We start from the raw sequence: 12,179 nt of genomic DNA on the forward strand, positions 1-12,179 counted from the left end.
CTTTTTCAAAGAGTTTAATTATGTATGTACTTATATTAGACTTTTTGGTTATTTAAATGCCAGATTAAAGTAGAGGAGTAGAAAAAAGCTTTAACTTGTCACCCACAAAGGGTAAAACGGCTACGCTATATAAGGATATATATAACATGATTAAGTTGATGTTATAATTATTATCTATATTTTTAATATGTCGCCATAATAATATCTAATGTAATTTAGATTGATAAGGACGATGCACGTGTAACTATAATCTTAATCTATACGCCATGAGAGAGATAGAGTGTCTATTGCTTTTTATTTTTATACTTTTAATTATAGTATACTTTCGATATGTATCACTGATGTATAGCTTTGTCAAAATATAATTATTGTCAAGGTATCGGCACGCATTTGGTTCTTCAAATATAGTTATAATTTATATGAAACTTCATGAGTGGACAAACGGAGAATAAACTATCTTGTAAATAGCTGAAAAAAATAAGTGAAGAATGAAACACTATGAAAATAAGAAGACCAAATACTTGTAGTGATATTTCCTGGCCACGCCACAAACGCAATTTGATTGGGATTTTGCGGAGCAAATATCCGTACTGATTCGGTTTTTGTTGATAGTTTTGAAAAAAAATAGTCGTGTGAACGTTTAAAACGAATTGGGTCGAGTTAGTGGTGTGTCCTGGTAGTGTGGCTTGTGGCCCGGTCACCCGGTAAACTGCAATAAACGCTGTAGATATGTCCTGATTTATTCTTAGACAAATATCTGGTTATTGATTGTTTTTATACTAGTACAAATACAACCCAAAACGTATCTTATAACTAACAATATTGAAGGTATTTATGCGTTTATTGCAGTTTACAGGGTGACCGTATCTCAACCCACACTACCTAGCCACGCCACCAACTCGGTTCAACTCCTTTTAAACTTTTTTACGGCTTGTTTTTTCAGCACTATCTACAAAAACCGACTCATTACGTACATTTGTTCTGCTAAATCGCATTCAAATTGCTTTTGTGGCGTGGCCAGGAAGCATCGCACAATCAACAGTGAAGAAGGAAGCTTTAGTGGAGTAAAGTGCAGTAAAGAAAGAAGATCCAGCATGAAGTTCGACACACTCTAAGTATGAACGCCAAGCATATTGCATAAAGTTTGGTGTTCTACCTTACAGTGAATCGAGCCATGCTAACATCACCAAACGAAGAAATATGAAGACAAATCTTTGCTCCCGGAAAGCTATGCTAAATTAAGTCGCGGCTCGGTAAAATCTGGCCATATTAGGTGAGATTTGAGCAAGGCCGTTAATCTGGGTCAATGGGTGTAATAAATTATAATTTAAGTTCAATTTACAATGTTGTTCTATGACATTTTTATTTGTGGCATTTTTTGGAAATTGTACTACATTCTGCTGGGTCTGGGGCTGGAAGTATGTCATGTGAATTACACCATTATAATACGATATTAATAAGAGGTAACTATTATACCTACTTACTGTACCCCGTACATGTAAAAATAAAATACAATATACATATTTATAATAAATCTTGCGATTGATGTACCTTTGACTAGCCCAATAGGAAATATAGTAGTGAGCTTATGTTTCCAATTTTATAATTAAAATATTATAATTTATAATAGTAATTACATGTTGGAGAAAATGCATACATGCATAAACTCACGCCTATTTCCCACCGGGGCAAGCAGAGACTATGTAATAAATTTGCTTCGATCCTGACATAATTCTCTTGCTTCCACCACATATAGGATTTTTTTTTTTTATTAATAGGATATACTTACCTACTACTGATTGTTGTTACTGCTTACTTACTGTTTTTTATTGTAACGTAATGTTTCATGTTGTGTTTAATGTTATATGTGACGTCCCTCAATAATAACTGTTTCTTTTCTTCCATACTTGTAAGCTTCTACGTATATTTACTAGAATAATGTTACGGAAAGAGGAAATTTAAATCGAAAAAAAAATAGACTTGGACGGTACTTGAACCCGGAGCTCTTTTCAAGCCGGGTTCAAGTCCCGTCCGAGTCAGAAATTTTTAAGGAACTTCAATAAAATAAAAATCATAATGTGACGGGTTTTCACCCAGCTTTAGTGGCGCACTGTAGTGAAGTGTATCGAAAAATGTGGTCCTTAAAAGGGTAGGCAAATCCACAAGTAATAATTAAAATAACTAGCACCACATTGATACGATTTAATGACTCATCATGTTTATTTAAAATGTGTTTCTGCCCTTAAGGTTAGTTAGTGAGTGGACACCTGAGTCCGTGTTTATAGACGCTAATGCATCTATTTTATATGCATCTATTCTCTTGTAATAAAACTCTCCTAAATAAAAATATTGTCTTGTTCAGATCACAAGTACATTAACTTCGTAAAAAAATAAAAACTTAACTAAAACGAATAAGTAAAATATTTTGTCTATAAATGTGTTATAAGTAAAATAAAAAAGAAACTAAAGTGCCAGTCTAAATATACCAGTTGGCGAACTATAGCTAAGTGTTACTCAACACAGCTGTCAAAACTTTAACATAGCCTGAGGCTTTTGCTAGCCTAGAGTAAGGCGAGTCAAATGTACTGTTTTCGACTTACTCTCGATTTTACACGAAGTTTGCGCTTTATAAAATATTCAGTAAAGGTCGGCAAAGTTTAGGGTCAGCGCACACTTATAGAGCGACGCGGCTTACTAGGTAATAATTTAAAATCAACGTTAATCCCTTAGACTTACGGTTGTAAATAGCATACAAACGGAAGTTGTGAAAGCGCAGCTTTTCCTCCTTTATTTTTGAAGAGGGTTCCTTTACAGATAATGCCACGCTGATGTTTGTTGGAAGTATACTATTTTGAACGGTGTTTTAGTAAAGTTATATTTCTATTTTCATTGTCATCGAATTGAACAATTGAATTTCACTCCTCAGATTTTCCTTTAAAGGCACAGTCACAATACAGTTGCTAAAATTATTTTGTAAAACCGAAACTAAATTGCCGGCAAAATTCACAATACATTGCTAACTGTTCTAACTCTGACCGAACCGGAAGACAAATTCAAAACTAATGTTTAGGTGGTATTTAGATATAATACTCTACCATTTTACCGAGGACACTGTTTCAATAGTCAAAATGGAGACTGTTTCCAACTTTAATATTTACTAGATAGAAATATACATTATTACAATATAAGTAGATCCCAAATAATCCTGACTTATATATTATACATACGAAAGTGAATTTGTTTGAGTGTTTGTTTGTTAAGCTTTCACGTCTAACTGAGTAACTGATACTCATGATATTTTGCATGCACAGTCAGACGTGGGTACAGAAAACTATAATTACGTACACTTAGGGCATTTTCCAGAGGTAGACTTGTTTTTACTATTTATTATGCCTCAACAAACATAACAGACTCCGTGATCTAGTGGTAGAGCGCGGCTCACAATCTGGACGTCTGGGTTCGATTTCCGATGGGGACATTGTCGAAATTACTTTGTGAGACTTGTTTGATAAGGACTTTTCAGGCTTGAATCACTTGATTGTCTGCAAAAATAAGATGATTCCGTGCTTCGGAGGGCACGTTAAGCCGTTGTTCCCGGCTATTAGCCGTAAAAAGCACCTTTACTAACGCGCAATGGAGCAGCGTGGTAGAGTATGCTCCATAGCTCCTCCGGTTGATTGAGGGAGGCATGTGCCCAGCAGCAGGACGTATACAGGCTGTTTATGTTTTTATGGTCTTTCTTGTGTTCACTGTCTCATACAAACGGGAGGATAAAAAATATTTCTTCACTAGCTAGGGATAGGGCATGAAGGAAACGATTATTAAATCTTTAACTTTGTTTATTTAAAAACGTTTTAGTCTTCTACGTTTTCCTCTTTAAAAACAACCGTCCGCCATTTCCCTGTCATTCCGCAATCCTCTCCTCTATCTCGCTCACTCGTCGCTCTCTCTTTCACACACCTTTGCGTTACGTTTCATTCAGCCTACATTCTATGTTCGTTGAGTGGTGGGGTTCCGTCGAAAAGCTTTTATAAAAATGTCTTTAGCAGACCACAGTTCTCTGCAGTGTAATATTTATTTAATTTTGAAGCAGACGTACAGTCTCTTATTATAAATGGCCTTCTGGCGCGCCAGTACATATGAATACATAGTGAGTACAAAATTACTCCGGCCACATAGTATACTATACGGATGAATAGTCGGATGTGGGTTCCACTTCGCCCGTATCTGTGTAAATATTTTATACAACTTCAGACCTGAGTAATGGTATCACTGGAATCAGATTTCTCCCAGAATACCTACAATATCTAAGTTCTTTTTAATACTATGATGTGCATTATATAACAAATTATATTATATAATAAAGTGTTACAAATATGTACTGTATATAGTATAAGTTCCTTCACTCAAATTAAGATGTTAAAATAAATCAATATCGGTTGTACAGTGTCGTCATTACGCCCTTAGCGGCTTAATTCGATCTTGACACGCCGTCGCTTAGTGACAAGATACGCCGCGGACGTTTTTTTTACGGATTGGTAGTCTATCTGTGTGTCGTAGATTTTACCTAAATAAACTTTTTATTATTATTATTATTTATTTGTTTATATAGGAGGTCAATGATGTAAAAGTATAAAAAACGGCAACTTCAGATTCTTCGTTCATTTATTTTCCGTAAATATTTTATGTGCCGCGCACAACTCTACCATGAGGCCAGTTGGGACTATGTCAAGGAGTCTCGTAAGTTTTTTTTTTATAGGTATTTTATAGTAGAACTCTGTGTATTTTATTTATTTATTTAGTAACTGACACAAAAACATAAAAACATGTTGGTTACACACAAACGGTTCAACTTATCTTCTATATCAAAAAAGAAATCAAAAATTATTTATTTACCAAAACTCAATACGAGTACAATCCTTGTGTTTGGGACTACTTTTAAGCAAATATTACTTGTGTTGGTAGCCCCGCTCTTCTATGTGTGATAAATTGGTATTGGTAATAAAGTAAACGTTTTTAAACGAAAATGAAAATAAAAATGATTGCTGTTCGTTATTCTCTCTAAAACTAGAACGGCTGGGCCCATTTGGATGATTTTGATCTTTAAAAGTTTGTCAAGGAAACTTGATATTAACTCAGAATCATGGTCTGAATCATCTCCCTTAGTATCCTTTACGATGTCACTAACACCCTGAATTTATAAAAATATAATATCGGACAGCCTCTGTGGTCTAGTGCGAGCGTAGGGCTTACGATCTGGAGGTCCGGGTTCAATTCCTGATAGGGTCGAAATCACTTTGTGAAACTGTCCTTTGTTTGGACTTTGCAGGCTTGAATTACCTGATCATCCGAAAAAGCAAAATTCCGTGCTTCGGAGGGCACGTTAAGCCGTTGGTTTCGGCTACCTATCCGCAGTGGAGCAGCGTGGTGGAGTATGCTCCATACCCCCTCCGGTTGATTGCGGTGACGCCTATGTCCAGCAGTGGGACGTATATAAGCTATTTATGTTATGTTATTTATAGAAATAGTCAATACATACATTATTATAAATTATTATGTTTTTACTATAGACACTTCTTATGTTGCGTTGTAACTTGTAGCCAAAACAGGTAATGACCTTGTGTTTTGTATCATATAACTAAATCTAGAACAATCTTTTGTGCTATATACATCCACGATCAATCAAAGGTTATTTGTTTATTATTATTACGACTATGCTCACGTTTTCATTTTTGAACAAATTATGATCGTAAGGCCCAGATGCCTTTTAAAATCCAAATCCCATTGTTTAACTATTGTGTCTGGAAATCCGGGCCTTACGAGGATAATGATTTAGATACATTATTACTAAAGGTAATTAATGTATGTGATTCGGCAGTTGCTTTCGTGAGAACTAGCACATACGTATAACTTACGTACGTACAAAGTCGTAAAAGTGAATTTAAAGGGCAATTACTTCCTTATTACTTTGAATTGCCTTAGAATAAATTACTTTTTAGTTTTAATGGGTCTTATATACCTCCTTTTTGTGATAAAAGTACGAAAGGTTGTTAGAACACGTGTTAGAGCTGTTATATATCATCATCCCTCTAGCATTATCCCGTTTTTTCACAGGGTTCGCTTACCTAACCTGAAGATTTGACAGGTCTGGCTTTTTTAAAAGCGACTGCCTGTCTGACCTTCCAATACAGGTTAGGTTACATACCTCCGAAACTGCATTTCTCAGGAATGTGGGTTTCACCAACCCGCATTGGAGCAGCGTGGTGGAGTATGCTCCATACCCCCTCCGGTTGATTGGGGGGAGGCCTGTGCCCAGCAGTGGGACGTATATAGGCTGGTTATGTATGTATGTATGTGGGTTTCACGATGTTTTCATTCACCGCTGAGCACGTGATAATCATTTTGAACTGTTACATATGATTTTGGTAATCGAAAATAAAGATGGCTACTTTACATAAATATAAACAGCCTTTACGTTCCGCTAATAGGCAAAACGCTTTCCGTCATTATTGGAGGGCTACGGAGTATACTCTAATATTTATTTAATTGAGATAATAAGTACCAATAATCAGAACAATTTATCACTTCAACAAATAGTATTCTAGAATCTACTGTGGTGATATTTACGAATAATATTAGTTATAAAATGCTGCTGATGCCAGCACACGCCATCTAATTTTATTTTAATTTATACCTGTCATTTTCTTATCCGCTGAAAAAGAAAGGAACGGGTAATCGACAGGCATAAAATTTATGGAACACACGTCAGTTTTAGGGAGAAATTTAAAAATCCCACCCAAAATTTTACATTGGCCAACAACTCGACAATAAATAACGGGTAGTTATAACTTAATATTAATTCTATTCTAAGTTATTCCCGTCATTTTCTTATCCACCGAAAAAGAAAGGGCCAGATGATTGACAATTGTTAATTTTAAAATGAATGAATAACCTGGGCGAATAAGATAGGCATCCCGCTTATATGTCCTTTTGATGTATGCAGTCAACTTAATTCTGTCGGGTTATTGGCCAATATAACATTTTGGAAGGGTTTTTTAAACTTCTGCTTAACACTGACATTTGTTCCTTAAATTGTATGCCTTTTCCTTTTCGGCGGATAAGAAAATGATAGATAACACACATACACACATAAACAGCCTATATACGTACCACTGCTAGGCAAAGGACTCCCCTCAATCAACCGGTGAGTGTATGGAGCATACTACACCACGCTGCTCCACTACGGGTTGGTGGAGGTGTTTTTACGGCTAATAGCCGGGACCAACGGCTTAACGTGCCCTCCGAAGCACGGAATCAGCTATATATATGACATTAAATAAAATTAGATGATTTGTATTGAATCACTCCATGATGCGTCCCTTGGAAGCCAGCTCCAACAGCATCCTGGGTATCTGGGTGGACCGCTGGGAGTCGCCATTGATGGCGCGATGGTTGCGACTACACGCACACATACCTCCTCCCGCTAGACGACTCTAATTTTCATAATTTGTTTTCATAAACAAATATTAGTCTACTAACATTAGGATTAAGTACTATGTTACTAACATCTATGGACAATAGTCTGAAAATAAAGATTTTGAATTGAATTGGAATTAGCACCATCTTACGACTACTGCTTGCGTCTTGGTTAGATTATCAATAAACCTTTTCATTTCATCCCTTATCACACAATTGGTGTTATTTTACGGAAAGGTACTTATTTAACCTACTTAATCCGCTAATGTCTCATCCATTATAATCCCGGTTCTTTGCTCAATCTGTCACTACAAAATCTAGTTCATTCCAAGCTTAACACTCTCAACAATGGCTCTTAAAATCCTTTTACTAAACTCAATTCCCGGTATCACTCGAACCCACTCATTTCCCGGGATCACGATGTGTCTCACCTTGTTTGTGGTAATCCATTTTGTGACACTGTCCGGAACAATTATTTAGTGTCGCGTTGATTTCGGCGAATCTGAACTGTATTGGAATTCTATTAGAGGATGTTACTGACATACAACTGGCGACTTAGGGGACATCTCGTCCCAGTCTTAAACTGGGCCCAGGGGCGAGTCTGCCCTTTTCTAATTTGATAATGGGTAACTGGGCCCACTATGATTCAGTTGTTGGGACGATTACACCATTGATTACTTTCTAGGGGTTAGCAGCAAACCCAGCAACCCAGGGGACATCTCGGCCCAGTTTAAGACTGCGACGAGATGTCCCCTAAGTCCAACTGGCAACCGTAGTGGGATAGAATGTGACAGGACAATGTTGTTTCCATTTCGAATTGCTTCACGTACTTTAAAATTTTAAATTGGTTTTGTTTAGGTTTTTGGCGATAGTGAAATAGTCTGTTGTTTTTTCGGAGTTTCTGTAAACGGTACAGAAATGGTTAACTTACATATGAATATTATTATGAATTAATCTCATGTTATACTAGTTAACGCTATCAGCAGGAAATCTACAATAAGTTACAACAAATTACACAAAAAAGAAAGATGTAAACAGCATAATACTTTTGTGTATCTCTGGCCAATCTCTCCATACGCGTTGAGGTCATCACACAATCTTTTAAGAGGTCTGCCTTGATTTTTATACCCATCTTGAGGTACTCAGTAATGTCTTGTGACGTGTGCACACGATGCTGTATTTATATTTATACCCGTCCTAAATGGAAATAGGCGTGATCTTTAGACCACTCATCATCACCAGCCCATTAACGTCCCCACTGCTGGGGCACGAGCCTTCCCTATGGATGGATAGGGAGATCGGGCTTTAAACCACCACGCGGGCCCAGTGCGGATTGGTGGTTATTAACGACTGCTGATGCAGCCGGGACCAATGGCTTAACCTGCCTTCCGAAGCACGGAGGAGCTCGAGATGAAAACTTTTTTTTGTGGTCACCCATCCTATGACCGGCCTTTGGGAAAGTTGCTTAACTTCAACAATCGCAGACCAAGCGCGTTTAGACCACTAATCAAAAGATATTCGCCTACACCTACCTCTTCCGAGTCTCCCGTCCACATTCGTTCATTAACATATTGTTATATTTCCAGACGAGTTCTGCGAGGAGTATCCTCACAACCTGATCCCGACGCCCGGCTACTGGATAGAGTGCTCGCGGCAGAAGATCACCACCGACACCATCTGGGACGAATCCGAGTCCGAACACGACAGCGGGCCCGACCGGGACAACGCCGATAATGGTTAGTCACTTCTTTATATATATTTATGACGGCCTCTGTGGTCCAATGGTTTGAGCGTTGAGCTCACGATCCGGAGGTCCCGGGTTCAAATCCCGGTGGGGAAATATCACAAAAATCACTTTTTGATTCCTAGGTTGATTAGGACATTACAGGCTGATCACCTGATTGTCCGAATGTAAGATGATCCGTGCTTCGGAAGGCACGTTAAGCCGTTGGTCCCGGTTACTACTTACTGATGTAGCCATCTTATTAAACCTGGCAGGGTCTTTTAGCGGCTCAATAGTAACCCTGATACCTGCCAGGGTTGATGGGGTTGGTAATCCACCTCACAACCCACACGATTGAAGAAGATTTATTCAATGAGGACTTTCCAAGCTATGTTCCTCAGAAACAATATAGATGATACTGTAAAGATTTTCCTTCGTTTAAACTTGTTATTTCATTTAATAACAGACATATGCATCTTTTATCGTTATAAATGATGACCCTTTTTATTACACCCAGGTACTATTACATCTTCCACCTATTATTATTATTATTCTGATCAAAATGAAGAGAAGCAATATAGTTAGCAACATAATTCCATACATAATCTGATCCCAATATCAAGTGAGATTTTTTTTTATATATGCTTGTGCCCATTACTTTGTAATTTTGAATAATTATGTACCCGAGTAATGAGAAAATAGGTAATTATCACGTTAAATCTCGACAACGCTATCTATACAGGGCGTTAGTAACATCGTAACGAAAACTTTGAGAGACGATTCCAACCATGATTCTGAGTTGATAACAGTGGAATTTTCCAGCGCAAAAGTATGGAACGGAAAAAAAATAAAAAATTACATTAAAATATTCATGAATTTTCTGAACGGAAAATCCACTTGATATCAACTCAGAATCATGGTCTGAATCATCTCCCTCAGTATTTGTTACGGTGACAGTAACACCCTGTATATCTTTTGGGGAACGCAGCCTGAATAGTCCCTCGTTAATGGATCACTTACTTAAGACATAATTAAACAAAGTAAAAAAGTAGTAATGTGTGAGCCAATTACAAGTGAACACAACATACACCACAGAGAAAAAAAATGTAGTCTCTTGAGACTAACTTCTCAGCGGCTAAAATCGAATTTATACCACGATATATAGTTTAGGCACCAGCCTCTTCTCAAAAATTGTATGCACAAACCAAATGTCTTTTGTTATGGATTCTTTTTGTAGAGGAAATAAACTTTTTACTTACTTACTTACTTACTATATACCGAATTGGGTAATTTCCTAGGTCAAAAACTAAGTAACGAAATGTTAATTACTAAATAATTACAAGTCAAAAACTAATACAAAACATTTACTTTTTTCCTTTTAACTTATTTTCTATTTTAATTATGAATAACCCATCAATACGTTCGATAAATTAACACGTTTTTCTGTGACGTCAAGGTGAACGTTTTCATACAAATTCCACAGTAATTGCTTGTTTTTACGTTTAGTAAAAAGTGATTGATTTGACTAAATAGTAACTATCCAATTATTATCACCGTAATTATAGAAGTAGCCACATAGATTGAAAAGATAAAGATAAAGATTTTCATTGTGTATAAATTTAGGTTCAGTTATAAATAAATGTTGCAGCTATAGTTGCAAAGTACGTCATCCCAGAAGTTTGCCCACGACACCATCTGGGACGAGTCCCCGAGAAGAACATTTCGTAACTAATCTACAACCGCCCTAATACTTTGAAAAATAATTAATATAGAAAACTTAATGTGAAATGTATAGTTGTTACTCATAATGGTGGCGCTGATATTTTTGTCGATTACTGTTATTATTATATTCAACGATTCTTCAGCAATAACTTCATATAAATGTTATTAGCATCGTGTTCTCTTTGTTCGTCGTAGCAAATCGTAGCATTGCTACGGCGTAGATACTAGCTACACGTGTAAAAGTGAATATAATTATTATCATTATTTATTATGCTGCATCACGCTATCACTAGATATGAAAATTTATGATCACAAAAGCCATGTCATGGTACTGATGAAAGTTGGGATGTGAAAAATATATGTGAATAAATTAAATAGACGATTTGGACGCGTCTAAATCAAACTATTTTACATTTTATGACATAATTAATTAATTTAATTAGGAAGATTTTTTCCACATATTTAGTGTTAATTGATTGATTCAGAAATATAATTTACTTACATTTTATACTTCATGGTTAGTAAAGTGATTTATTCTCTTTGATGGTTATCACTTAGATATTTTTCTCATTGGCGTATAGTAATATGTTATTACAGAAAATTTTACTAGTTTCTGACATAATGTATATCTACTGCCATTAATGTATATATTATGTCTGGAAAAAACCAGAGAAAAATCTCGGCTGCAAATAACGAAAGCGTTCCCACTTTAATACGAAAAGGGATAACAAGAACAAAATTGTCATTCTCTCTGTCTTTGAAGAGTTATGTTTACCGCGATGAAACCACTCGGCGTCCTCAAAGGAATAGTATATTTAGAGGTTACTTTAAAATAACAAAGTGTTAATTTATGTATGTGAAAAAAAACCGTAAAGAGATTTTCTAAGTGGGATATTGACTAAGCCTATTATGAGAATGAGGTTCAAGGCAAACGAGCCACCGACGACATTATAAGTCTGTCGCGTGTTTTTGCCACTACATCATCATCATCCCCCTAGCGTTATCCCGTTTTTCAACAGGGTTTGCTTACCTAACCTGAATATTAGTCAGTTCCGGTTTTTTACAGAAGCGACTGCCTGTCTGACCTTCTAACCCGCGAAGGGATAACCAGCCCAATACAGGTTAGGTCACATACCTCAGAAACGCATTTCACTGATGTTTTTCTTCACCACTGTGCACGTGGTAATAATTTATGATTCAAACATGAATTCTGAAACAAATTCGACAGTCATTGGTTTAGGCCTGTGCTGGATTCGAA

General features: G+C 36.5%; 1 protein-coding gene across 1 annotated transcript in view; it reads left to right on the forward strand.

Annotated features, from left to right (window-relative positions):
- LOC126373061 (uncharacterized) overlaps positions 1–12,179 on the forward strand; it is a 148,787-nt gene that overhangs the window by 63,987 nt on the left and 72,621 nt on the right. Inside the window, exon 6 of the mRNA XM_050019022.1 lies at positions 9,063–9,212. Within this exon, the coding sequence (XP_049874979.1) occupies positions 9,063–9,212 (150 nt within the window). The remainder of the gene's footprint in view (positions 1–9,062; positions 9,213–12,179) is intronic.

Source organism: Pectinophora gossypiella, chromosome 15, assembly GCF_024362695.1.
Source record: "Pectinophora gossypiella chromosome 15, ilPecGoss1.1, whole genome shotgun sequence".
NCBI lineage: Eukaryota > Metazoa > Arthropoda > Insecta > Lepidoptera > Gelechiidae > Pectinophora > Pectinophora gossypiella.